This window comes from Panthera pardus, unplaced genomic scaffold (assembly GCF_024362965.1).
Source record: "Panthera pardus isolate Hobbes unplaced genomic scaffold, ASM2436296v1 HiC_scaffold_24, whole genome shotgun sequence".
NCBI classification, from domain to species: Eukaryota; Metazoa; Chordata; class Mammalia; order Carnivora; family Felidae; genus Panthera; species Panthera pardus.
Window position 1 is genome coordinate 105,675,524 of NW_026526810.1, and position 27,971 is coordinate 105,703,494.

The 27,971-nt window shown below is 43.3% G+C and overlaps 1 protein-coding gene across 5 annotated transcripts in view; it reads right to left on the reverse strand.

The window, feature by feature from the left end:
* Positions 1-27,971, reverse strand: part of ZFYVE26 (zinc finger FYVE-type containing 26) — an 88,099-nt gene that overhangs the window by 34,869 nt on the left and 25,259 nt on the right. For 4 of the 5 annotated variants that reach the window (XR_008417239.1, XR_008417240.1, XR_008417238.1 and 1 more), the window contains exons 15-32: positions 27,720-27,921; positions 26,243-26,506; positions 24,327-24,446; positions 24,056-24,220; positions 23,272-23,490; positions 22,526-22,628; positions 20,920-21,665; positions 19,442-19,638; positions 18,322-18,426; positions 14,786-14,908; positions 14,210-14,386; positions 12,514-12,760; positions 11,653-11,766; positions 9,308-9,471; positions 7,869-8,005; positions 6,038-6,069; positions 5,205-5,341; positions 4,076-4,296 (exon numbers count right to left, since the gene is read on the reverse strand). Coding sequence is in view for 2 of the 5 variants with exons in the window: in XM_019451441.2 (XP_019306986.2) it covers positions 4,076-4,296; positions 5,205-5,341; positions 6,038-6,069; positions 7,869-8,005; positions 9,308-9,471; positions 11,653-11,766; positions 12,514-12,760; positions 14,210-14,386; positions 14,786-14,908; positions 18,322-18,426; positions 19,442-19,638; positions 20,920-21,665; positions 22,526-22,628; positions 23,272-23,490; positions 24,056-24,220; positions 24,327-24,446; positions 26,243-26,506; positions 27,720-27,921 (3,473 nt within the window). In the remaining 3 variants the exon portion in view is untranslated. The remainder of the gene's footprint in view (positions 1-4,075; positions 4,297-5,204; positions 5,342-6,037; positions 6,070-7,868; positions 8,006-9,307; positions 9,472-11,652; positions 11,767-12,513; positions 12,761-14,209; positions 14,387-14,785; positions 14,909-18,321; positions 18,427-19,441; positions 19,639-20,919; positions 21,666-22,525; positions 22,629-23,271; positions 23,491-24,055; positions 24,221-24,326; positions 24,447-26,242; positions 26,507-27,719; positions 27,922-27,971) is intronic. The other variant, XM_019451442.2, reaches the window with a different exon arrangement.

The window sequence follows — 27,971 nt, forward strand, 5'->3', positions numbered from 1 at the left end:
CAGTGCGAAATGTGGTAATGAGAATTGAGAGGTACATACACACTATGAGAGAAGGCTCTGGAGTCAGACTCTCTGAATCTCAACTCTATCACTTAGCAGCTCTATGACCTTGGGCAAGTCAGTTAACTCTTCTCTACCTCAGTTTACTCATTTGTAAAATGGATATACGATAATTTTAAGAATAGAATGAAATAGGGGCGCCTGGGTGGCGCAGTCGGTTAAGCGTCCGACTTCAGCCAGGTCACGATCTCGCGGTGTGTGAGTTCGAGCCCCGCGTCGGGCTCTGGGCTGATGGCTCGGAGCCTGGAGCCTGTTTCAGATTCTGTGTCTCCCTCTCTCTCTGCCCCTCCCCCGTTCATGCTCTGTCTCTCTCTGTCCCAAAAATAAATAAAAAACGTTGAAAAAAAAAAAAAATTTAAAGAATAGAATGAAATAGCCCAAGTAAAAGGGCTTAGCATTGAGTCTAGAATTTTGAAGGTAATCATTAAATACCAGATATTAATACTCAGAGTAGGGATGTTTACAACTAGGAGATTCATAAATTGCCCACTTGCTTTTTGGTTCTTTAGAACTGCGTGCTAGGAAGAAAGCACAGAGACTATCAATGGCCTGGCCTGTATTTCTGGTCAGTACAGAAGCCACGTCACTACTTTCCTTGGAGATGCTGCTGGGAAAGGGCAACCTGGTCCTTCATTTGGATTCTAATCTCTTGGACTTGACATCTTCTTCCCATGCTTAGGATGACCCCGTGCTACAGCCCATTAGCACTGCCATCTTTGATCTTACTCCTGATACCTGGTGATTGTAAAAACCTTATGGTGACAGAGAGCCCAGAGAACTGGGTCATTTTGTACAGTGCTCCCGAAACAGTCCTACACTCAAAGTTCTTGAATATAATTGTATATATGATGCAATATATATTACACTATATATATATATGTATGTATGTATGTATGTATATATATATATATATATTATGTAACATGTTATATACAATTATATGTAATTGTTTAGAAGTCTAGAAAAAAGTTCCATGGATCCTTACTTGTCCATCAATTTCCCTGGAAAGGGATTCAGGACATCATTCATTCTCAACTTAGTGGGAATAGGGTAAGGGAGAGTACATGGTGTAAAAACAAAATTGGTATCATAATGTATTGTACATTTGTCATAACAGGTAAGGGGCACCTGGATGGCTCAGTCGGTTAAGCCTCCGACTTCGGCTCAGGTCATAATCTTATAGTTCATGAGTTCGAGCCCCGTGTCGGACTCTGTGCTGACAGCGTGGATCCTACAGCCTACTTCTGATTCTGTGTTTCCCTCTCTCTCTGCCCCTCCCCTCCTCATGCTCTGTCTCTATCTCTCAAAAATGAATAAACTTAAAAACAAAATTTAAAAAAATGTGTAAAAAAAATTAAAAAAACAAACGTGTAGTAACAGGTAATGTGAGTTTTGTTTTTAAACATTTATTTATTTATTTAAATGTCTCTCAGAAGGAGGTATGAGTTAAAAACAGTGGAAAAATACTGTGCAAACCAGGAGTTCTAAATACACATGAGAGATGAAAACTGCAGGAGGGAAGAAATCATCTAGAATGGGCATGTCTGAATCTATAAATTACAAACGTATAATGTAAAGCAATTGTTGTACATTGTAAAGAGAAGCGCACAGCATCTGGGGTTGAGAATCTTACCGAAGGAAACGCTTCCTTTTTTAAACTTAATTTTTTTATTTTAGAGAGAGAAAGAGAGCGAGCGAGTGCTTGTGTGCATGCACTTCAGCAAGGGAGGGGCAGAGGAGGTGTGAAAGAGAGAGAGAGAGAGAGAGAGAGAGAGAGAGACAGAGACTGAGAATCTTAAGCAGGCTCCATGCTCAGTGTGACCCTGGGATCATGACCTAAGCTGAAATCAAGAGTTGGATGCTCACCTGACTGAGTCACCCAGGTGCCCTGCTTTTTTTTTTTTTTTTTTAGGTTTATGTATTTTTAAAGAGAGAGAGAGAGAGCAAGCACAAGTGGGAGAGGGGCACAGAGAGGGTGAGAGAGAGAATCCCAAGCAGGCTCTGAGCTGTCAGTGTAAAGCCTGACTCAAGGCTTGATCTCAGTTGGACATTTAACTGACTGAGCCACCCTGGCCCTCCTGCCAACGCCCCCCTCTTTTTTTTAGCACCTTCTTAATTTCTGCTGTCTATAGCCTAAAGTGAATATTTCCTCCACTTATATTAGATTTTGAAAGAAGTATAGGACTTGATGTTAAATTTGTTTTTTCCCCCCAATCTGAATACTTTTTTCTTTTAATAAGATTTTATTTCATTTCCATTACTGACATTTGACGTATATTTAGATATATTTTTATTTTTGCCTTAACTTCTACTTTCTGCTATATGGAGTGGTTTTTGTTTTTTTCACTTCTCCATTTCTGGTAAATGGGTAGATTTTTGGTTCTTTTCATGGTTATTTAAAAAACTTTACTTAACATATACTTATTTCTTCATTTATTAACTTGAAAAATGATATAGACTCTATTGTCTCTTAGTATGAAACAGTGAAATTAACTCCTTTATACTTCCTTTATACTTCCTTCCACTTTCTGTTACATCTCCTCCCGTCTTTCTCAATCTTCTGTTTGTTATTTGAAAAAAAATTTTTTTTAATGTTTTATTTACTCTTGAGAGACAGAGAGACAGAGTGTGAGTGAGAGAGAGAGAGACACACACACACGCACACACACAGAATCTGAAGCAGGATCTAGGCTCTGAGCTGTCAGCACAGAGCCCGTAGCAGGGCTTGAACTCACAAACTGTGATCATGACCTGAGCCGAAGTCAGATGCTTAACAAACTGAGCCACCCAGGCCCTCCTTTATAAATTTTTTTTTAAAGTTTCTTTATTGATTTTGAGAGAGAGAGCACACGACAATGTGTGCGTGCGTGTGACTGCCTGTGCGGATGTACGTGAGCAAGGGAGAGGCAGAGAGAGAGGGAGAGAGAGAATCCCACACAAGCTCTGCACTGTCAGCATAGAGTTCCACAGTGGGGCTTGAAGTCATGAACCGTGAAATCATGACCTGAGCCAAAATCAAGAGTTGGATGCTTAACCAACTGAGCCACCCACATGTCCCCTGGTTTTGTTAATGAAAATAATAAAACTAGCATTTTTGGAGTACAAAGGCTCTATTCTTAGCCCTTCACATGGATACTCTCATTCTATCTTCATAACTGCCCTGTAAGTATTATTAACACCCCCCATATTATAGAAGAGGAAACTGAGACTCAGAGCAGTTAACAGACTTCTCCAAGGTTACAGAGCTAGGAAGTAGTAGAGATGAGATTCACTGCACTGGCTCTCCATCTTGGGAATTTGCAGGTGAAAACTGAGTAAGGGCCTGAGGCACTTACACTTCAAAGAAAATTATGCTCTCTGCTCCCATATCTGGCTAGGACTGAGTGTTGGGAACACACAACATGAGTCACACATCTCAGATAAGCTGGGAACTGGGAGTTTTCACTGTCAAGTTAATGAACGGAGGCACAGCAGGTTGTATAGGGATCTGGGGCCTAGTCTTACCTTTTCTATAGATATTTCTACTTTATGATGCAGATTCCTACCTATAACACAGGGATAGACTAGCCCCCAGTGTGCTTTATAGATCTGTTACCCAGAACTTCTGGGGCAATAGTCTGGATTTGGTCAAGACTAGGGTAGAGTTCTGGCCAAGGCTAAGCATTGGACATTTAGGGAGGGCACATTTTCTTTTAAAGCCAGACAGTTCCACAGAAACTAAAGGTGCTTCCCCAAATTGATTTTAATTACAGATTAACTAAAGCGTTTACTTTCTTTCTGATGGGGTAGTGCTACAGAACACTCTGCTTTGAGGATCCACCCAGGGAAAAAGAAGGGTAGGGAAGATCACTTGTGATCTGGTAGCAGCATTTCACCAATATCAAACTGAGAAGCAAAACATTTTAGTGGGTCTTATGAGAGAGGAAGGTGAGGTGAGAACTCATAGTGGGGCCAGAAAAAGCCACCAGATAGAAATGATACCCACGTAAAAGAACAGAGACTCATTCCCATTTACCTGTCACAGAGAGCGAGGTCCTGGCTCCGGCCAGCCTTGACGAACATCATCTTGGCGCTGAAAAGAAGCTGCTTCATGATGTCTGTGAGTAGCCCTGCATCCACCTCTGGGTTGGTGAGGCCCTGGGACAGCTTGCAGCAGTGCTCAATTAGCTGGTGGCCACACGCAGTGCCGTCCCGGTGCAGATTCAAGATGGCAATGCACAAGGAGGCACTGGGGGACTGGCCAGGGTGGGAGAAGAGAGAAACACATAGTGAGCTTCGGGACCAAAGCATTCTTCAAAGGTAGCTGGATGGCAGGAATTATTCTTCCTATTTCGCCAGGCTTGAACTACACTGGAGGAAGGAGCCAACTTCCACAGCAAAGTAGGAGTGAAACTCAACAAATTGCAGGTGTTCTAAGTGGCATTGCTAAAGCTCTGGCTGCTAGGTTTCGTTCCCATACCGGGAATACTGTGTTCATGTGTTACCTACTTCTTGGGGATGTCCACACATTCCCTCCATTTTCTCACTAGTGCAGATCTTCCTTATTACTGGCAAGGACTATGGAAGTCGCCTTGCTGGAGAAGTCTCTGTTTCAAGCATAGACCCATTGTTGCTGAATTAATATTCCAAAAGCACACTCCAAAACCTTGCACGGTCCCTGGTGCCTACCAGGTACATATTCCCTACTGCAGAACTCAAGGCCTTATCTATAAATAGCTCTTTTCAATCCTGCCTTTTACTACCTCTCTATTACCGCCCTATGTTCTTTCCAATTAAACCATTTCCAGTCCCCTAACCATGCCCTGCAATTTTTGACATTGTGCGTTTGCTCAGATGTTCTAGTTTTGCACTCTTTGCCCTTCCCCTATCCTCACTCTCCTTAAAACGCCCAAATTTCTGCTCGTCACACTCCTACTACTCTTCTAAGGATCATCTTAAATGCTACTTCTTCCATGAAGCCTTTACTGATCTCTCATGTTTCCAAGATGCTCTCCATTTTCTGCCTCAGTTGGTTTACTTGTCTTAGCTCCCATATTATTATGCTGTAAGTGACGGCCAGGTCGTGTTCACCTATCTCTGGCATTTCTTGCCATAATTATATGTTAGAAAAAAACTCAAATGACCATCACACTTATTGCCATTACCTGCTCATAGTAGAATTCACTCCGCATCAGCTCATTTTCTTCCTCATTCAGATCCAAAATCCATTCCACCTCAGCTGCTTTGGGGACTCTCACCACAGCTGAGTATGGCGGGCTTTCACTCTTGGAGCTGGGTGGTGCTGAGAAGAGAAGTGCCATCTGTGTGTCAGTAACTGACCAGCAGTGCAGGGTAGCCCCAGCCAGAAAACTGGCATGAGCTACATGCAGATCCCTGCCTATCTGAGGGTCTCTGTCTCTCCTTGGTCCCCTTTATCTTCTTTAGAAGATCTTACTAGGTATCTCAAACTTTCTTCCCCAGGGAAGATCCCGGATGAGTGTTACAGTGTTTGTCATACAACCCTGACAAACCCTGAGTTTCTTCTTCACACAAGAAACTCTGAAATGTGTATCCTTCTCAAATGGAGGGCTGAGTCATTGGCTACCCTAAAAACTAACTTCTGTGGAAGGATATAAACCAAACTATTAATAGTGATTGCGTTGGGGGAAGGAGGTAGCATTCAGAGGTAGGATGGTGGTGAAGGGGAAATCCAGGAGAAAAAAAAAGAAATAACCTATTCAAAGTTAGGGATCAAATTCTTTGGGTGCTGGCCTTCTGAGTGCTGGAAGCTAATGGCTAAATATGGTAGGTTAATATGATGGTAAATTTTAAGGGAAACAGCTTGAAAGAAATGCCAATAATTTTCTTTATTCCTTGGCCAACAAGTTGTATTGAGTTGCCATTAAGGGTATCAGTTGCAGTTGAAACACTGAAGAAAGAAGAAAGAGCCAACTTGAACATACAAACAAGGAGTCACAGGAATATGATTCAACCTTACCTTCTGGTTGTTCTGGATTCTCCTCTGGCACACTGGAAACAGAAAAATGAAATGCCTGAATTCCTTCTCCTCTTCGGTTTTGAACTTGGTATAGAGCACTGACATCTACACCATTATCCAAGTAAAATATATCAGGGAACCAACCAAACTCCTTTCTGTCCCTCACCTGTCACAGCCACTCACTCACCATTTTCTGTCCCTTCCATCTCTTAAATACCTCTTTAAATGTCCCCATATCTCCCTCCATCCCTGCCTCAGAAAGGGCCCTCAGCATTTATTGCCAGAACCTTTCCAATGGCTTCCCAGTTGGTGTCCTTGACTCTGTCAACCTACTCTCTATTTTGCAGCTACAGCAAGCTTTCAAAAATGCAAATCTGGTCATGTTATGCTTGTGCTTAAAATTCTTCCATAGCTCTTCAGGGTAAAAGTATTCCACATTTGCAGTTTCAGTCCTTATGACCTAGCCTGGTTATCTCTTGAGACCAACTCCTGCCACCCACGACTTGTGCTCAACCCATAAAAGTCCTTTCCACTCTGCCACTGGCTCTGGTCAATTTCAGTTAGCATCACCAAGCACTAAGTCCTGATGCCACAATTCAGAGGTCAAGTCTATCACCTGTACGAGGAGCCACTGCTCGAGCCTCTTTATACTTCCTCAAACAATCCACATATTCTCCTGTTGCTACCTTTGCGGTTGTCACTCCCACTCCTGGGCATGCCGTTTTGGCTTCTTTACCTACTAATTTCTCATACTCAGAGGCTCAGATCAGGTGCTATACCGTTAAGAAATCTTCTCACCATGGGGCTAAGCTGTGTGTCTCTACCACTACACTCATCCAATGACATTGTGGTCTGTTTGTTAAGGTCTCCCCACTAACATGGGGCCCCCTTGAGGACACAGTGATTATTGCTGAGTAATTGTTGAGTAAGAGAATCTCCATCAATTTACTGCTCATTTCTAATCTCAGCAATATGGTATATGGATATTTATCTTGTCCTCTACTCCGAGGGAGGCAAGCGGTATGTCAGGATCACAGAACTGGCAATATAAGCATGGTATGTCTTCCTTCCTAGGAGACCAGTAATCATCATGGTAAATGATGACAAAAAGAGTTCATCTTAAAACAAACGCAATAATTCTGTTGAGCAGAATATAAAATCAATTTAAGTCCATAAGCAAAACATGAGTAACTTGCTTTTGAGGAGTTTCTTTGGCTCATATTCCCAGATGGCCTAGGAGTCTTAGTTTCACCCTCCTTTGCTGCTAGAAGAAGTGAAAAAAACTGAGCAACAGTAAGCCAGCAAACAGTCTCAATCTGTCTTGTCAGAGGTATAAGCAGTTTCTGTCATTAGGTAAACTGTGTGTAGGGAGGTGTGGGGGCTGTCCTAGTTGTGGGTAACAAGCCAGGTTGACTAGCTGGATTAGAAATGATGGAAGTGATGCCCAAACATTCAACAGGTGTGAATATGTGCCTTTGAGTCCAGCTGAAACCAACGGAAGCAAGAGTGGTTGAAAAATTGGTGAGGCTACTGGCCTCAGACAGGAACCATGTGTCCTGATATCAGGAAGAACATCATGTAAGAGTCTTGAGTTCTGCTTCCTCTCACCCCTACTTCCTCTCTTAGAAGTTTCTCTGACCAAAGTCAAACATTTCACTGTAGAGTTAATGACATTTCAGCAAGAATGCTAAATTAAAACTTGCTGTAACTGTTCCAGATTTCAGATGCTCTCCACAATGAGACTTTAAGGAGTGTAAGGACAGGGGGGTGGGGGGTGGGGGTTGTGGTGCAGAGGCCAATGGACGTAGCGGCCCCACTGCAGGACACTCACTCTTTGTTGTAGTAACTATAGCACTGGTCACACACGCGAGTAGGGCTCTCTCTGCAGCCTTCCACCTGCATTTTCTTAGTGGAGCAGGCACTGCACACTAGTCGGCCACAGCGGCGACAATGATGACGCCTGTTGAACTGAGGAGTATCATTGGGAAGAGAAGAGGCAAGAGGAGAAGGTGAGATTGCAGATACGGTGAGTACATCTGTCAACCCATTTACTTTTGGTATTAGCCACCTGTGACACACCTAGAATACCAGGTGCTCAGGCTTCTACTGAGAAAGAACACTTAGTCCTTGCCTTTAAGAAGCTGACATTTAAACGTTATCTCTCAGATGGTGGGCAAAGGTGACCAAGTAATAGAACAGTTAGTTTTGCAATAGTTCCTGACAAGTTCTACCTGTCTGTGGAGGCAATGTGTGAAGACACAGCAAAACGTAGTGGGGAAGAAGGGACTTTCTCAATCAACACATACCACATTTCTTCACGACACTGATGATGAGGAGAAAGTATCTTTTTTTTTTTTCAAAATGCTTTTACTAGTACTGTCTTATTCCACTGTAAGAGGCTGATAGATATACTTCTTTCACAGATGAGGGGAAAAGAGTCACAGAGAGATCACATTATCATCGTTCTCATCAGCCTTGAGCTAATAAGCCAGTCAGTACTGTGGTAAGTGTGGTACCATTTGTTATCATACCCAGTCCTTACAGTTCTATGGGCCAACAAATATATCATCCCTAGCTTACAAGTGAGCATCTGAGACTGAAAAAGTCTCACTGCTAGTAAGAGGCAGAGCTGGGATTAGAACCTATGTCCTCTGTCTCCAGAGCTAGCACATAAAACCACTACTAGCCACCTGTCCTACTGTGAAAGGGGAGCTAGAAAGAAGATTGCTTGGTGTTTGGTGACTCCTCCTGCTATACCACTCTGCCTCTGTTTATTCTTTCATTAGAATGGAGAAAAAAAGACCTTAAAATTTAAGGCTCCTTGAAGGTGTCTACCACCTGTCTGAATATAGAAAATATTTCTGGTTGGGTCAAAGATAAACCCAAAGTCTTAAGATTTGGTAGTTCTTCTAAAAATACCAATATCAAGGGGCGCCTGGGTGGCTCGGTCAGTTACATGTCCGACTTTGGCTCAGGTCATAATCTCATGGTTCAGGGGTTGGAGTCCTGGGTCGGGCTCTGTGCTGACAGCTTGAGCCTGGAGCCTGCTTCAGATTCTCTGTTTCCCTCTCTCTCTACCCCTCGCCTGCTTGCACTCTGTCTCTCTCTCTCTCTCTCCCCCTCAAAAATTAAAATAATAAAAACATTAAAAAAAATTAAAAATACCAATATCCTCTTAGGGACAGGAGGTGACTGTAAACTCCAGGCTCACGAACTGGTGGTTTCCTTTCAGTTCCCCTGCTGGTAAAGCTGGAGACCAACACTGCTTACCATGGTGAAGCGCTCCCTGCAGCAGACCATGCAGACGCTTGCACTCTCGTCGGGCACCCACTGATGCCTGCCAGGGGGTGTTGCTGGGGGGACAAACTCTGGGGGGGGCTGATTCTCTGGGAAGCTCCTCTCCCTTGGACTGGGGGAACGTACAGTGGAGACACCTGGGAGTCAGAACGAAAGTCAGAGTAAAAGGCGATCAATAGTCCAGCTAATAAAGGAAGGAGGAATTAGAAAATTAGAATTTCTCCATGTTTCAAACCCCTACTGAAGTTATATATCCAGCCAATGGTCATCAGTGGCTGACTGTGTCATAGAGAGATACCAGGCATTGAGTGTCTCCTGATGGCAGGCATACAAATACCTGTCAAATACACTTATCAGAAAATATTAAGCCTAAATGAAATCAAGCTTCTATATCTACCTACAAGTGTACTGGAAATACAGGGGACAGAGACCCAGACTGCAGGGTGGCAATCAGCAAAATCTAACATGTGAGAAGCTCTACAGGACAAATGACCTAGTTTCCTCCACAAATAAAAAAGAGGCAGGGAAACCAATTGATGAAAAGAGATTTAAGAGGTATTTTAGCTAAATACCATATATGGACATTATTCAGATCTTAATTCTAGAAAAATCAATTCTAAAAAAAACATTAATGAGACAACTGGGGAAATGATAATAACAAGAAATCATTAATTTGTTTTTAGGCATGATAATGATCTTATGGTTTTGCTTTATAAATATCCTTACCTTTTAGAGACATATACTGATATATATTCATAAACATAATCATATGATATCTAGGATCTGCTTCAAAATAATCCAGTAGAGGGTCAAGGGTATAATGGAACAAGAGTGGCCATCATGAGATGATAATTATTGTAGTTGGGCCATAGGTATGTGAGACTTCAGTACATTATTCTACTTTAGAGTTTTGGAAAATGTCCACAATAAAAAACTAAAAAAAAAGGTAAACCAAAGCTGCTCAGGCTGCCATATGCAGAAGCATGAGGCTGTTCATAAAACTATAAGTTTGCGCCCTTCCCTCAGGTCTGCTGGTTACTGTACAGCATGGCTAATTTTTAAAGTATGGCCATGAAATGCCACAGTCTTTGCTCTATGGTATTCAAGGAAACTTCTTGTCCCTAGCAGAGCAATGTTGGCAGGTCACGGAAAAAGAGAACTGAAAAATACAGTGACTCTCGGCAGTGCCCAAAAATCTCTCCCTGGAATCCCACTCCCTTAATGGTTGGCAAAACAAACACTTGCTGAGCTTCTTCTGAGGAGGGCAGGCCATTGAGCAAGGGGCCAGAAACTGTGGGAAAGGAGGCGTGGTGAAAAGGGGTCATCAGACATGGCTGAGGCCTTCAAGGAGACTGCATCCTGTGTAGGAGACATAAATGACAAACTGCAGCATAGGACTAAATACAGTCTATCATCCCCATTAGTGAAGTCTTTATTTGTGCATTTTGCCAGTCACCAAAATTTATCTGTAACCTCAAAATCAGTATTTGCAGTGCCTTTGTAGACACGGGCAGAGTGGTGAATGATGTGAGTCACCTGACATGCCGGTTTCCATCTGAGGTTGAACAAGGTGACATTCTGCTTTCTTATTTCAGCTCTCATACAGAGGTGACCAGAGGACGGAGATGGTAGGGCACAGTGTGTTGTAGTGCCAGAATCTCTGGCTCTTGGGCTAGTGGGACAGGGTCTGAATCCCAAACACTCATTAGGCACTCATTAGTGGGCTTGCCTCAGGTGAGTCAGTCTAACACTTCTAGACCTCTTTTTCTTTTTGGTAAAATAAAGAAAATAAAATCTACTAGGATGAATGGTTTTCAATTTAAGATTATAATCTAAGTGACACATACGCACATACATACACTTTCCCTAGGAGCAATGGTCTAGTATTTGCTAATTCAGGGTTTGCAGAGATCTTCTAGAAATACTACTGTAAGTAAAAAAAATCAACTGTTAAATTTTCTGGGATATAGCTGGAATGGACGAAGGAAAACAATGAATAAGAATGTTGTAACTGAAGGGGGCACCTGGGTGGCTCAGTTGGTTGAGCGTCAGGCTCTTGATTTTGGCTCAGGCCATGATCCCGTGGTTTGTGAGATCGAGCCCCACATTGGGCTGTGTGCTCACAGTGTAGGGCCAGCTTGGGATTTTCTTTCTTCCTCTCTCTCTGCCTTTCCACACCCCCGCCCAATAAATAAATGAACTTAAAAAAAAAAAAAAAAAAAACAATGTTGTAACTGGAAATGAAAAAAGAAGCAAAAGAATTGGAAATAAGGCAAGACTGAACTAACCAATGGGTAACTCTCAGAACCTGTTCTTACCAGGAGCAGCAGCAGAAGAGAACTCTGCTGATGGAGATCTAGACAAGGTCTCAAGGTCTGAAGCCTGCCCGACTTCCTGGAGATGAATCACAGAATCTGTAGAGAGGGAAAATGCTGACAAGATATATTCTACCATAAGCATCTTTCCTCACCATGCTAGGCATTTAATTTAAAGCCTTGTTGTTTGCTGAATGTTATCACATGATTCTACTAGGTACAAAAAGTATGTCAGAGGTAATTTCATGCTTCTTAAACTCCTCAAAAAGCAAAGGAGATAAGGAAGCAGCTGCTAGGATTTTATTTTTTATATATAATATATATATATATATATATTTAATATATATATAATACATATACATATGTATTATGCATACATATATATATATAAATGCCCAGAGGGAAATAGAAGACAATTAAATGATAGCCCTGGAGGGTAGTGAGTAAGGAAAAAAAAAGCTGTCTGGGAACATCAGCTGACATTCCATTTTACTCATTCTAGAAGAGGCTCAGCTCGCATAGTAGTGGTATCTGAGGTGACCCTGGGAATAAAGCATACCATCAATACAGAATGACGGTACTTTAGAGTCCACTGCACTGAGGCCAGACAGAGACCACTCCCAGCATGTTTTGTTTCCCAAACCTTTATTGTCTGCACAGTTCTGATCTACCATCCCTTAATTTTGGTTAGCCTGCTACTTCCTCTAGGGCCAAGAGCTCTCCTATATAACAAAGAGCTCTCTCTCCTGACATGTATTCCTTTCACTCTTGATCAACTCAACAGAAGAAGAGAAATTAAAACTAAGGATGTAGTATGGTGTGTCTTCCTCCGGGTGGAGCCCCCATTAGTATGTTGGCAGTTACCTGATCGTTTCTCCCTCAGAGAGTACGGGAAATCCAAGGCTTTTCCTGCATATCTGGAAAGCAGTGAGTCAACCTCATCCATGGTAAAGCCAATCTCCTGCCCAGTTAGCAGCTGCTGCAGAGTCTGCACAGCCACAGTGGCCCAGTCCACTTTCATGTTCATGAGTAGCTGTTCCAGCATGAGGAGGGGGTTTGAAGACAAATGGGAGTAGTTGGCCCGGTGTGGCTCAGGTAAGGTCAGTAGAACCTGTTTGTAGGATAGATTCACACAATAAAGAAAACAGTACACTAGCATTTCAGAAGAAAGTCAAGGTTCTTATTTCGGGCAGGGGGTGGGGGGGCGGACAGAGGATCAGGGACCAAAGGTACATGGCCAACTATTAGACTTGGCTAGCAGTCTTTTAGGAAGCAAGGCTGAACTCCTCTATTTAAATCTTTCAGGTGGCAATCAAGAAGTACTTTAAGCACCTTTACCTAGATGAGGGGTTGGCTAACTTTCTCTGTAAGGGGTCAGATAGTATGTATTTTAGGCTTTATGGGCCATAAAGTCTCTGTGGCAACTACTCAACTCTGCCAATATAGCGTGACAACAGCCATAATCCATACATAAAGGAATGTATGGACTGTGTTCCATCAAAACCTGATTTACAAAAGTAGGCTGAGAACTGGATTTGGCCCACAGGTGGCACCTCTAGGCATAGTTGAGCTCTGCCTGATCCTTAAAGCCAACATTCTGTCTATTCAAGGCATTAGTAGAATGAGCAATATAATAGTAGAATGAGGCATTAGTAGAATGAGCAACAGGAGGCTGCCTAAGTTAAGCACCTGTAGGGTCCTATAGGTAAATTATGTCTCTAAACTCCTAGACGTTGTTATCACTAGATACGAAATATGTTCACTGGGTCTGCTCATTGCCAATTTTCAAGGATTCATTCACCCATTTAGGTACAGCGCATTAAAAAAAAAAGAGTGCATTTTCCTTAGGAACATTTTATGTAGTTGAACTCTTAGCAAGTGAGCAGTGGTCATATTCATGGCACTTGTACTTGTGGGGTGAGGTCCATACTCACGTCATGGTAGATATGACTGCCAATTGGAATCATCAGAACAGTGTCAGATGGGTCCATTTCTCCCCAGACCCTCCTTCACTAGATTACTTTTTCTAGTTTATAATTTCTTCTGTTAGTGTCTCTAAGGTTACACATCAAACATAAAGGCCTCATTACCTAGACAGCTAACTCTTTTTTCTTTAGCCCACACTAGGTTATCAAGCAGTGGTTTGAAATCCTCACATGAGAATCCCTTTGGAAGATAGCTAAGCCCTGTCCCAAGAGATTCAGTTTTAATTGATCTGGGGTAAAGGTCAATGATTTTTTTTTTTTTTCTCTAAGTCCAAGTGATTCTACCATATAGTCAGCATTGGGAAGCACTGATACAGCAGACACCAGGGAAACCATGAAAAGTCAGGAGGACCACCCAGAATTCACTTTGGAGGCAAGGCAAGATGAGAATGACTACTCCTAAGGGACTCAACTAGGATATGGTGGGCTGTTAGGGTAAAGGTTTTATACAGCACAGACCAAGAATGGCAGGTGCCTGGGAGAAGAGCCATTGAAAGCATGAGTTCTGAAGTGGGAACTAGGCCAGCAGTCTCTCCCCCAGGGATGGCTTCCCACCACCCCATTTTCTTCCTGACCTTGGATCCTATGTATAGCGCCTGGATTTCACGGTGTCGGACAGCAGACAGTTCTCCGTAGAAGTGGGTGGTGAGGTAGTTGGCCAGGAAGTGAGAAGCGGCTAAGCTAGGGTGCTGGTCAAGGGATTGCTCTGTGACCTCAAGGCACATGGTGGGGTCAGGAATTCTTCGTAGGAGCTGTTGTAGGAGAAGCGTAGAGGAGAAAGGTGAGGACCATAAAGAACTCAGTCCAGTCCTGTTTTGAGAATGAACATTTAGGTTTATTCATTTTGGATTAATCCCTTCTCTGTACTCTTTTTTTCAGTCATCTCTGTAGCTTCACAAATGATGGCTTTGACCAGAGTTTAGCAGAATCCTGGACTCAGCTGACCATTTGGTATAAAAGGCAAGGCTACGCACCTTCTGCTGAAGATGACTACAATCATCTTGAGGACACAAAGGACTCCTTAAGGACATGAAGGGGCAGAAATGAGACTGCAAATGCTTTGCATGGGATTCAGCATGAACAAAGTCATCTGAATTGACTAAACTTTTTGTCTTATCCCAAAAGAAAAATGGCAAATGATGGAGGCTTACTTGCAGAGCCTTTTCATGATCTCCTTTTTCTAGAAGGTGGAGAAGATGCTTTTGATGTAGGCTGATTAAATGCTCTCTTGGAATGGGGTAGAGGCAGCCCCACTCTTCACACAGTCCATACTCCTGGAAGGAAACACACACGGCTTGAATCTCTTTAAATCACCGGCCTTGTCACACATCCAGCTTTTGCCAGATTTTTCTCAGCAGTCTTGAGTCTGCTGGAGTCCCCAGGAAAGTCTGGTAAGTGTTGATGGGAAGTTCATTATTGGATTAAAGTGGGTTCATAAACTCAAGGGACTACAGTGGCAAGGGAGTCATGAAAACGATCGAAGTAGGCTGATGATTAATATCACTTTCTTCTGTGATCTAGTATAAAAAAGAAAAAGATGACATCCAGTGACTGACATTTGGTGTCAACCCTGGGGAGATAGTAAGGAAATGGGGAATACTGAGAAGACTGTCCAAAGGAGACAGTGCCGAGTAATGTATGGAATTGCTGAATTACTACATTGTATGCTGAAACTAATATAACACTATATATTAATTATATTTGAATTAAAATACATAAACAAAAGAACAAAACAAAACACAAAGGAGACAGTGTCTACTCAGCTCTGACTGTTACCATATATGCAAGGCCCAGTGTTGCCAGACTTCAAAAATTAAAAAAAATTTTCTTCAATCAAAAAATTTCCATATTTCAAGGGGCGCCTGGGTGGCTCAGTTGAGTGTCTGACTTCGGCTCAGATTATGATCTTGCAGTTCATGGGTTCGAGCCCCATGTCGGGCTCTGTGCTGACAGCTCAGAGCTACAGCCTGCTTCGGATTCTGTGTCTCCCTCTCTCTGCCCCTTCTCCACTTGTGCTCTCCGTCTCTCAAAAATAAATAAACATTAAAAAATTAAAAAAAAAAATTTCCATATTTCAAAATGTCGGGAAGAGATCACAATATGAAAAATTAAAATTTGGCAGACCAATACTGCATAGGCCAAACAAACATGCTGGGCATTGGATTCCATCTGTGTCCCCATTTGCTAGCCCCCACTCCCAATTTGTGAACGTTGGATTAAAGTTTCAGAGAACGTCTGAGTATTTTAATGTGGTGCCATCTGGAACGCCCTCCCCACAACTCTGCCACCTCGTTTGGAGTGCTTCTTGGTTTCTCAGGCCCCATTAGGTGCCCTGCCTGTGCTCCCTCCACAATCTGTCACTTGATATATCGCAGTCATCTAGGGATGTGCCTCACATCACCACCCTTCCCCAAATGTGAGCTGCACAAGGTCAAGGGCTAAGCTTAATTGTCTTGTCTCACCACCACGAAGTAGAGTGGCAAATTACAGATGAGTAATAAAAGTTTCCTCAGTGAATGAATGAACATCTGAATGAGTACATTCACATTTTGAACTATGGTATATTTAGCTCCTTAAAAAATGAAATTCTATTTAGCACTCAAATGTTCAATAAACATTTGAAAAGATATTCAAGGTCATTAGTAACCATGGAAACGTAAATTCCAACAGTAAAGAGATCTCATCTTATCGGCACAAAGGGAAAAGCTGGACAATACTGAATGCTGTAAGAATGTGGAGCAATAGGAACTGCAAGTGGACAGCTGGTCTGAAAAGCAATTTCTAACATCTCGGTAAAGGTGAGGATGCTCATGCCTGACGATTCAGCAATTTCACCACTAGCGCTACATTCTGTACTTAGGGTGTACAGTGTGGGGTGACAGTATAAAAGCATCAATTGTATTATTCTCTACACTTTTCTGTACATTGGTAAATTTCACACACAAAAAGAGAAAAGAATGTGATGTAGTTACCAAGAAAATGTGGACACTGCAATCGCTATCAAAATAACACCAGGATTCTTCACAGAGCTAGAACAAACAATCTTAAAATTTGTATGGAACCAGAAAAAACCGCGAATAGCCAAAGCAATCTTGAAAAAGAAAACCAAAGCAGGAGGCATCACAATCCCGGACTTCAAGCTTATTAAAAAGCTGTAATCATCAAGACAGTATAGTACTGGCACAAAAACAGACACTCAGATCAATGGAATAGAGAACCCAGAAATGGACCCACAAACGTATGGCCAACCAATCTTTGACAAAGCAGGAAAGAATAACCAATGGAATAAAGACAGTCTCTTCAGCAAGTGGTGATGGGAAAACTGGACAGCAACATGCACAAAAATGAACCTGGACCACTTTCTTACACCATACGAAAAAATAAACTCAAAATGGATGAAAGACCTAAATGTAAGACAGGAAGCCATCAAAATCTTCGAGGAGAAAGCAGGCAAAAACCTCTTTGATCTTGCCCGCAGCAACTTCTTACTCAACACGTCTCTAGAGGCAAGGGAAACAAAAACAAAAATACTACTGGGACCTTATCAAAATAAGAAGCTTCTGCACAGCGAAGGAAACCATCAGCAAAACTAAAAGGCAACCGATGGAATGGGAGAAGATATTTGCAAACGATATATCAGATAAAGGGTTAGTATCCAGAATCTATAAAGAACTTATCAAACTTGACACCCAAAAAACAAATAATCCAGTGAAGAAATGGGCAAAAGACATGAATAGACACTTCTCCAAAGAAGACATCCAGATAGCCAGCCAACACATGAAAAAATGCTCAACATCGCTCATCATCAGGGAAATACAAATCAAAACCACAATAAGATAACCACCTCACACCTGTCAGAATGGCTAACATTAACAACTCAGGCAACAACAGATGTTGGGGAGGATGCAGAGAAAGAGGATCTCTTTTGCACTGCTGGTAGGATTGCAAATTGGTGCAGCCACTCTGGAAAACAATACGGAAGTTCCTCAAAAAATTAAACATAGAACTACCCTACAACCCAGCAAGTGCACTACTAGGTATTTATCCAAGGGATACAGGGGTGCTGTTTCGAAGGGAAACATGCCACCCCCATGTTTATAGCAGCACTATCAACAACAGCCAAAGTATGGAAAGAGCCCAAATGTCCATCGATGGATGAATGGATAAAGAAGATGGGGTACAATGGAGTATTACTTGACAATCAAAAGAAAATGAAATCTTGCCATTTGTGACTACGTGGATGGAACTAGAGGGTTTTATGCTAAGCGAAATTAGTCAGAGAAAGACAAATAACATATGATTTAACTCATATGAGGACTTTAAGACAGGGAACAGATGAACACAAGGGAAAGGAAGCAAAAATAATATAAAAACAGGGAGGGGGACAAAACATAAGAGACTCTCAAGTATGGAGAACAGACAGAGGGTTACTGGAGGGGTTGTGGGAGGGTGATGGGCTAAATGGGTAAATCATTATTGCATTATATGTTAACTAACTTGGATGTAGATTACCAAGATAAAAAATAAAAAAATATATAATTACTTAATAAATCTAAAAAAAAAATGGGGGAAAAAAAAAAAAAAGAAAATGTGGACATTGATACATGGAAAGGGGTCTACACAACCAGGTAAGGAGTTTCAACTCTGAGAAGAGGAGAAAGGGAAATACCACTCAGGAAAATAGTACCTTTGCTTCTAGAATCATGTTCATGACAGTTGATGGGTCCTCAATGCAACAGTTCCTCAGGGTCTGCCAGTCACACCATACCACGGTAGCTTGCAAACCTAGAATCTAAGGGGAAATAGAAAACTCTCAAACCACACTGCAGCTTCCCCTTCCACAAACAAGTCACTGGAGTTTCCAGGGATGGGCCACCCCTAAGTTTGTGTCCCAAAGTCAGGCTGTCAAAACTTTGCAGGAGAGAGGAGAAATTAAAGCAAATGAGGCAAAGACTGTTTGGAAAAGTGAGTGAATGTATCTGGGAAGCATACTCAGGGAGCAAAGGCTGGGCAGGGAGGTCAGGATTGGAACCTTTCACTTAACAGGGCAATCAGAGGCTTCTGTGTTTCACAACTTGTGCACCCTTCTGGGGTCATTTGTCCCATGCTCCCCCATCTCAAAACTCTACCCAAGATATTCTCCCAGCTTGAATGTTCCGTGGGATCGTCTTTCGTGCAGCATTTAAGCTCTGCATGAAAAGTGCTGAGGAAGAGTGGAAAGAAAATCTCTTTCACCTGCCATTTTCACTTTCTCTGATGGGGCTCTGGACTCTGGTTGCAAGTACACATGGAAAAATCAGCACAGATTTTATACTTGCTATGTAGCCATATCACCTAAATCTGTCTCCTTGGGCCTCTTGATCTTGAATATAACACTCATCTGCAAATAATCGTTCATTTGGAAACTATCACTTTCATGCAGCCTTTCAAAATGGCTGTTGAAATTTAGCTGAAATTTAAAACAATCTTTAAAAAAGATATAATTGAGATTAAGCTCTATAAAAATGCTTGAACAACAACAAAGAAGACATAACAGACATAAAACATGCACAAAACTCAAATACACATGTGAAAGAGGCTTTGTGGACTGTTATTATTATCCTTGTTTGATGCATTCATATTTAAAATTATAAAAGGAAATAGATATACGGTCTCCTCATTGTTTACCTAAAAACAGAAGCCAGATACAGAACAAAAGCCAGGCCCAGATCGTCTGTGTCTTAAAATCCACCATCACATGAAAATAGGCTGGAGCTGGTAATATAGTGGGAAGCCTATTTCCTTCCTCTCGATGTGGGGACCCATACCTTCTGATACACCCGCAGCTCTGCTAGCTTTCTCTGTAGCTCACACTTTAGTCCATCTTGGACAGTTGTGTCTGAGATGCAGTATGCCAGGATCTCCAGGCACCACTCCAGGGGCCACCTGTCCATAAACTGTAGGGTTAGCCGGCTTCTCAGCGATGCGTCCTTCACAGGAAACAGGAACTGCCAACCGTCTTTGTCTATAAGGTGAAAAGATACCCAAAGATATTAAGTCTGGCACTGGAAGAGCTCAAGAATCCAGTTTACTTCTTAAGAAAAGGGCTTTGCTCAATTTCATAAAACAGGAGCTTGGAGGATCCGTGAGACCCATCTGACCTTAATTAATGTTTATACTTGGAACCATTACGTAACAAGCAGAAATGCCATATACCCTTATGTTTCTCTTTATGCTAACTTAATCACAGTCATGAGATTTTCTGAACAGAGAGAGAGAGAGAAGGAGAAAGGAAGAAAAAGGAAGAGAGGAAGGAGGAAGGAATAAAAGATAGAAGAGCAGACGTATTTTGAAATACAGAGACATCTCCGTATTTTGGCAGGCTGCACAGATAGCACCATTTCAGACTCGGCTTGTAGGTGGAACCTCTGGTTTTCCCTGCAATTTCCACTCTGTGAAATTCAAATATATAACTGCTTGAAAGTTATTTCAGGTAAACTAGTTTCACTCCCTCCATACCCTCTATCATTATTACTTAGATCTTTCCCACACCCATTTCACAGATCTGAAAACAATTAATTTCTAAGCAATTAAGGCTGCACAGCCCATCAGGGGATTTCTCCACCTTCTCTAGGAAGGATTTTCTCCTTTCTGCAGGGCAGTCAAGCCCTGGATTGAGAAGCTATTCCCTACAGCATGCCCAACCCTTGCTCCCCCAGTGGAGTGTCTAGGTCATTGCTCTCAAAGCCCTTAAAAGTTCCTTGGGAGCTTTTATATATGTACCACTGACTAAGCCAACCAGGCACCCCCACAGTCTGTTTTTATGAATAAAATTTTAGTAGAATGTACTTATGGTAATTTGTTTACGTATCACGTATGGCTGCTTTCATGCTATAATGGCAGAGTCCAGTCGCTGCAACCAAGACTGTATGGCCTACAAAGCCCTTTACAGAAAAAGTTTGCTGATCCCTGTTTTAAAGTAAACACTTGTTTGAATCCCATCCTGGGCTTCTGGGGGTTGTGCTCAGATATATGTAATTTATAGAATTTTCCAGGGATTGTGATATGCAGTGTTGAGAAAGCTGGTTATGAGTGCCCATTCTAAAGGTAGATGGAGTGGGGTTCTAAGCTCTGCTCCTATCCTGGGCAAGTTTTCTACCTTTTGAGCCTCAGTCTCTTCTTGGTATCATGAGATACAGTGGCACCTTTCTCTAGAGTTACCATGAAGATCCAATGCAATGATACACTCACTGAATGCTCAATGTTATTACCACCAGCGAAGGGGGAGGCATAGCTTTCTGCTCACCACATGCCGCGGCACAGCTCAGGATCGCATCCTTTATGTTGCTCAAGTCATCCACATCTCGCCCGTACACTTCTGTGAGCTGAAGCGCTTGGGGCCAATCTCTGGCCACCAGGGCTTCCTTGAAGGCCTCAGTAAGCACGTCTAGAGCACTGGGAGAGTGCAGGCCCAGGAGGACGGTAGACAGACTGGCCCGACCACAGAGACTCACTGCCAGGCTCTGCCCCTGCTCAGTGGACCGTCGTAGGGGCTCCCAGGCAGCCATGAGGGAGGCCTTAAGCATAGGGAACTGTTCCAGGAGGCGTTCACACTCCTGGGCTACCTGCTCTGCGCTCAGAGGCACTTCCCTGCGGCCACGAAGCTCCTTCCATGACAAGCTGGGCTTGGTGAGCTTTGACCCCTGGGAAGCTCCTAGACAGGCCACTGTGGCCAGCAGCTTTGAGCGGGACTTAAGGAAGGCCAAGGCAGAAGAGGTAAGGGCTGGGAGTGATGAATCCCTTGGGGAGGAGGGGGGCTTTCTCTCCAATGTGGGATTCCCAGTTGGCTTCGGGGAGCTCAGTGTAGAAAGTGGGAGGTCATCCAGGCAGTGGGAGGTGTGCAGCTGGACCATGACGCCCAGCTGGGTCACAAGGGATGATGTCTGCTGACTTTGCTGGGAAGAGCAAAGGGCAAGATGCTCACAGCAGCAGTTAACAATGACCTTCGGCACACTCAGGTTGAGCCCCTCTCGGGCTAGAAGGACTGCCAGCCTGGACGGAGAGAAGCAGACGGCATGTAAGACCTGAGGGCACAGGTATATCACCCAAGTTCAGAATTTTTTTATGCATATACAATCAAATGTAAATGCAGGCTCTTTGTTATTCTTACTCTCTCCCTCTCCCCACTGCCTCCCCCCCACCCCCCCCCCACCCCAGACAAAAGGTAGCCTATTAGAGCTACTGCTCTGCCCTTGCTTTTTCGTTTGATAACATATCTGGGAGAACTGTCCACATCCCTCTAGAGAGAGACCACCTCATTCCTATTTACAGTTATACAATATTCCATTATAGGTGGAACCATAATTTAACCAGTCTTTTATTAGTGGACAGTGGATTTTTCTGATCTGTTGCTACTACATACAAGGCTGTAATAAAATGACTTTGGATAAACACCATTTTTCACATGTCAGTAAAGCCACAGGATAAATTCCCCAATGTGATTGCTAGATCAAAGGATATATAAATTTGTTTTTTGTAATAAATATAGACAAACTGTCTTCCCACAGGGGCTGTACCAATTTATATCCCACCAGCAATCCATAAGAATGCTTGTTTTCCTATGGTGTAGTCAACTCATGAGCTATCAAATTTTTGGATTTTTGTCTATTCATGAATGAAGACTCACCCCTTAATTTTATGCTTGCAACATAAATGTTGCGAGAGGTGGTGAGAGAGAAACAACTGAAATTGAACTTTAATGTAGCTGTGTAAGAGTAAGTGCAAATTAAGGGAAAAATCTGGAAGAAATCCCTACTCTCTGTACTGAATCCAAGCACCACCCCACTGAGCACTCCTTAATGCAACCATTAGGAAGGCCCATCCATGCCTAACTCCCACAGAGTAGCTCCTACCTGTCTGGGGGAACTTGTCGCTCAAGCAGGAGGTGTGACACAAGTTGGGAAGAGCTCTGTTGCAGGAGAACAAATGGATTTCCTACCTTGACTTCCATGTGATCTGCCAAGAGAAACAAAGTGACCCTGGTTTTCACCAATGACTGCAATAGCTCAGAGCCCTGTTTCCCAGAATTAATAAAGAAGTGCAGTATCAAAATGAAGACTATACTGATATAGTCAGTAATACTTTCTGACTATAGTCAGAAAATACTTGATATTTTCTATGTAAAGGGTATTCTCAACATGACGCTGACCACAAATTGACACCTTACCACTGCTCTAAAGACTTCCAACCACAGACAAACTTTAGTGGGTAGGTTTGGCCCCAAATAGCTCATCCTGCTCTCTTAAATAGGACTGAAGTGCATGCAGTACTCTCTCTGTGGACTCAAGCAAGAACCTGGCCCTCAGATCATAGACATGACTCGTCTCTGGGTCCTCAAATCCACAATGGTCTGAGAGAGGTGTTTTTGCCATTAATGCAGTCAAAATTTATTCGGTACTCCCATGTGCTGTACAGGTGTACCCAACAGTGAGCAAGCAGGGATGAATAAAACACAGGGATGAATAAGAGGGGACCCTATAAATCTAGCGTTCTTGGCTACTGCTGTACCCAGAACCTCTTAATTGAGCACCTTTCCTCTTCCCTACCCTAAACACTTGCAGGCCAGTCACAACTCCCTTTCCTCTTTCTTGCTACTTACCGGGCTCAGAACTCAAACTCCGAAGGAGAACCGCGGCCATGGTGCTGCAGTAACTGAAGAAGGTGCCTAGGTAGTCAGTCTGTTTGCTGCCTGCTGGGGTCTGTCTGCCCAAATTCTTCTGGAGGAGCTGAGTCTGGATGTGCACAGGGTGGGCCTCTGCCTCTGGAGCTTTCTGGGCCGCCTGCTCCACCAGTGAGGAGAGTGGAGTACTCCTGGGCTCTGGGAGGAGTTATGGCAAGAGAAGGGAGGGAGGCCTTAGTCTCTGCTTCCAGCTCTGGGTCAATGGGGCATCCTATAGCTCGGGTGCTATGCTTACAAGGCAGCTATAAAGTCCTAAATTGGTTGCCCTTACGAGTGATTCTCAGCCAGTAAGAGCTTTGAGTTTGCAGAAATCAGGGTGGATAGTCCTGTTTTCACCCCAGTGTCTCTGGGGTGGAATGGCTTGATGAAGAGCACAGCAATCCTTTAGGGAAGGTTGATAAATATTTACTGAGTACCTTCTGGGTGTATTTCTCATTAAGAATGAGAAAAATGTTCAAGTCAAAAAAAAAAAAAAAAAACTGAGAAAAATGTAACAGCTAAGGGAGCATTAAGCATCCCTTCACTTGAGGGGCTGGGAAAACAGGTGGAATTAGCTGTGAGACATGCCCTGGCTAAGAAGGGGCTTCATGAGCCCAGTTCCGGAGTCCTAAGCCTCTGCCCCAAAGTGTTCCTTCACTCTCGGCTATCCCCTCTCTCCAGCTCAGCCCTCATCTGCTGCGGCGCAGTCGAAGTCGGGCCGTACCTGGCAGCTGCAGAGCCTCTCTCAGCGCCTGGAGGACTTGTTCCAGCTGCTGGAACAGGGTGGTGTGGCCGGCGACACAGTCCTCGGTTAGGCTGGGCCAACACATCTGAAGCAGCTCAGCTATGCTGCACCGCGGAGGGCCCCCTCCTTTTTCTTCTACACTCTCTGTGGAAAGCAAATGAGAAAAAGTGAACGCTGATGCTGATCTAATGCTCCAAGTTTAGGAGAAAACAAAACAAACAAACAAAAAAACGGGAGAAAAGCAGCTCACCCGATTTAGTTTGTCCGGCTGATGTAAGTGGATAATTGAGAATCTTACTGATTTGCTGAAGAACAACAGGAAAACCTCGAATGCCATCAGCATTGAGGAGTACCTGGTCTAGCCGCCGACCTGGAAATGGATTGAAGGAAGAGGGAATGCAGAAAAAATAAGGCACTTTCAGAGACGGATAACTCAGTCTTGTACTTACTTGTACAGTTTTGTCTTCCCCAACATTAAAGAGGAAATATATGCTGTGCCATTTTGGTGACAGCCAGCTTACCTGGTTTATTCAATGTCTGAGGTTCCAGGGTTACCTCCAGCCTGATGCCTCAGCTGCAAACAGCAGCGGGCACACGGTCTCTGGCACTCTATGGAACTGCTGTCCCAAGCCAAACACTTGTGTGGATTTGCCTTGGTACAGTCCTCAGCTGAGAACTTGAGCTGGGATCACATCTGTCTTCTCTCTTTGCCTAAAGGGGCATCTTGACACCCTGACTAGACTATAAACAACTTAATGGACAGAGATTATTCCTTGTATCTCTCATACCCCCTACACTTTGGATAATCTGGAAATAAGACTAGATACTATTGATTGACATGAAACCATTTCAGCTATTAACAGTTTGGATAATATCTCCTTTCATTTTTGAATGAGTACTAGAAAAAGGGGAGGGAAATTGTTCATAAGAACAGCATTGCATATGCCACAGTATACTTTCTTAGAAGGTCTATGTGAACATTAAAGGACATTTTAACAACAGCTCAGAAAGGATTTGTAGAGGCATGCAGAAAAGAGGTACCACAGCAGGCCTGGGGCTGCTATCCTTAGAAAGGCCTGCCTGCAAGGTTGCCACTGGCTGGCATCTACAAACTTGACTAAATAATGGTTTCTGACACTGATATAGAACTTGCCCTAGATGATAAGAGTGGCCAGCTGTGCCTACACTGTTTGTACAATGTGGTTTATGCTGAACACCTGTTTCCTTTTGAGAATCTAGAATTTTGGTACACACGGGGCAGAGATGCCCCCCCCCCCCGCCAAACAAAACAAAACACAACAAAACGTTGGGCATTGAGTCTCTGAGCTTCCTTGGATACACTTGTCACAGCTCATTGCTAGAGGAATTAAGCATATCCTGTGTGAGTCCACAGGGAGAAGACTCCTGGAAGCTATGCCTGGCTTCCTCCGGACTTTATCCCGTGAGCCTTTTCCCTTTGCTGATTTTGCTGCGTATCTTTTTGTTGCAATAAATCTTAGCCAAGAGTATGACTACATGCTGAGTTTTTTAACTTCTCCTAATGAATCACTGAACCTAGGAGTGGCTCTTATATCATGACCTATTCACCTTTCATCTCTCCTTACTACTGAGAGAGAGGTGCTTTGTCCAACGTTTGGTGTATCACGGATGGGTGGAGAGTGGAACTTTGCCTAATTCTTCACATTCCTCTACGTTCATATACCAAATTCCTCCAAGAATTCAATATACACGTTCTGGGACATTATTAACCAAGGTACAATCCTCCCTCTAACTGTGATCCATGAAATATTCCCTTTCACCTGGTTTACGAACTCAAGACTGTTCTAGGTTTTAGATTAAGTGGGGTTCATTCTTCAGGAGGCATGCAGTCTGAAGGCACAAATTCCACTTATATCATTTTTGAATATATATTTTTTCCTTGAATTTATCTATAAACCAGAAAAGAATTTCCCTAAATTACTGCAGACTGCCAAGTCTATTAAGAAGACAAAACTCTCAGACTATATTTAAGCCACTAAATTGGACATGAGGAAATTAACTAATAATCCTTTTTCCCTATCTTTCCTACCCCGAAAAGCATTTTCTTCTAATCCAATTTATCAAGCATCTCAGAAACCCATCCCCCCATTTGAGAATTAAGGAATACAGCTAAAGAAGCACACTCACCCCGGCTCTCGAGGCTAATGTTTAGACGTCGTTCAGCTGTTTCTAAGAGCTGCTTGCAGGTTTTCCAGAGCTGGCACTGAGAGGAAGCTAGGTCAAATGCAGCCATGGCAGGGGGACTGAGGTCTTCCAGAACCTCTCTCAGGGGAGCAGTGGGCTCCAGCAGGGTGTTGCTTATCCAAAAGTCCTCCTGGAGGGTGGGGATGGGTTCTCCAGCGGTGCTGAGTAGCTTGTCAGTCACATCAGAGATGGAGTAAAATACCATTCCTGGACACACAGCAGTGGAGTAAAAAGCAAGAGGTTAAGATGATTCTCACTACCACTTGTATTTTGAAAAGTAGTTATTTAAAAAAAAAATGTTTGAGGGGTGCATGGGTGGCTCAGTCGGTTAGGTGTCCAACTCTTGGTTTCAGTTCAGGTCATGATCTCACAGTTCGTGAGTTTAAGCCCTGCACACTGGGCTCCACGCTGACAGCACGGAGCCTGCCTGGGATTCGCTCTCTCCCCCTCTCTCTCCCTCTCTCTCTGCCCCTCCTCTGCTCTTTCAAAATAAATAAACTTAAAATTAAAAAAAAAAATGTTTGAGATCCTTCTGCATGGAATTATCTTTCATGCATATTAGTACCATCATTACAGCCTGGTCTTATGGCATGAAAACAATGTTACATAAAGGAAGACCCAGAGAAACTCAAAATGGTAGAGATGATTGGGGGCTTCTTCCCAATGGGAGCTAAAGAAGGGAGCTGAGAAGTAATGAGGTGACTCTGTGTGTGCTAATCAGAAAAGATCTCTAAAACGCATTGCTACAAAAAAAAAAAAAAAAACCAAAAGGTAGAAAACAGTACTTATTCTTAAAAGCCCATTTATATTAAAAACAAAAAGGATGTGCATACATTCTTTTGACTAGGTACAGAGAATTTCTGGGAGAATGTAAAGCAGCAATGTGTGATGGTACTTGATATGTGGAACCTAGGTCACGAAGAGGCATGGAAATGTGGGGCAGGGTTCTCCCCTCAAGAAATATCGAAAGGATGAGCTTCTGCACTGCTGCCAATGCTGGGCATTGAGGCCTGTGAAGCCCAGGCTGTTGGCATGATACACAGCTTCTTTGCTTTATGGAAAAGTAAAGTAACACGCTTTCTCTCTGAATAACTAGATAGGAAGGAAACAAATTCCTAACCATTGCCCTGAGCCCAAGGTAGCGGCCATCAAAAACACATGGGGGAAATGGCATTCATACTCTTCCATTTAAATCCCACAGGAAGAGCTTAACGGAGTAGCTGAAGGGGCAGGTATGTGACCACCCAGCTTAGGGAATTCGGGCACAGCTAAAGACCGACTCTGTGTGTGTCAGGACTGCTATGGTTCAAGGCAAGTGTCCTGCTCTGGATTTCTGCTCACCTTTATGAGGAGCCTGTGATTTGGTGGCTTTTCCCCTGGTACCCCCCCTCCTCCAGCGCCCTCACCGCCCTTGTGGCACCTGCTGCTGCTGCGCTGCCGATGGCTTGTAGAGTCGAGCGGCCGCTGCCTGTTCTCCGAATGGTGCTGCTCCCGCCATCTGAGTTCTGGTTTTCAATCTTGTGCTCTACCCGGGCCAGTTCCTGGATCACCTCCTGGTAGCGCTCCACAAACATCAGTTCCCCTGAGCTGGGCGAGGACTTCAGGTTGAACATGAACACCACCTGCCACAGGACAGCAAGCATGGGTTGTGCTGGTGCCGCAGAGTTGGGGA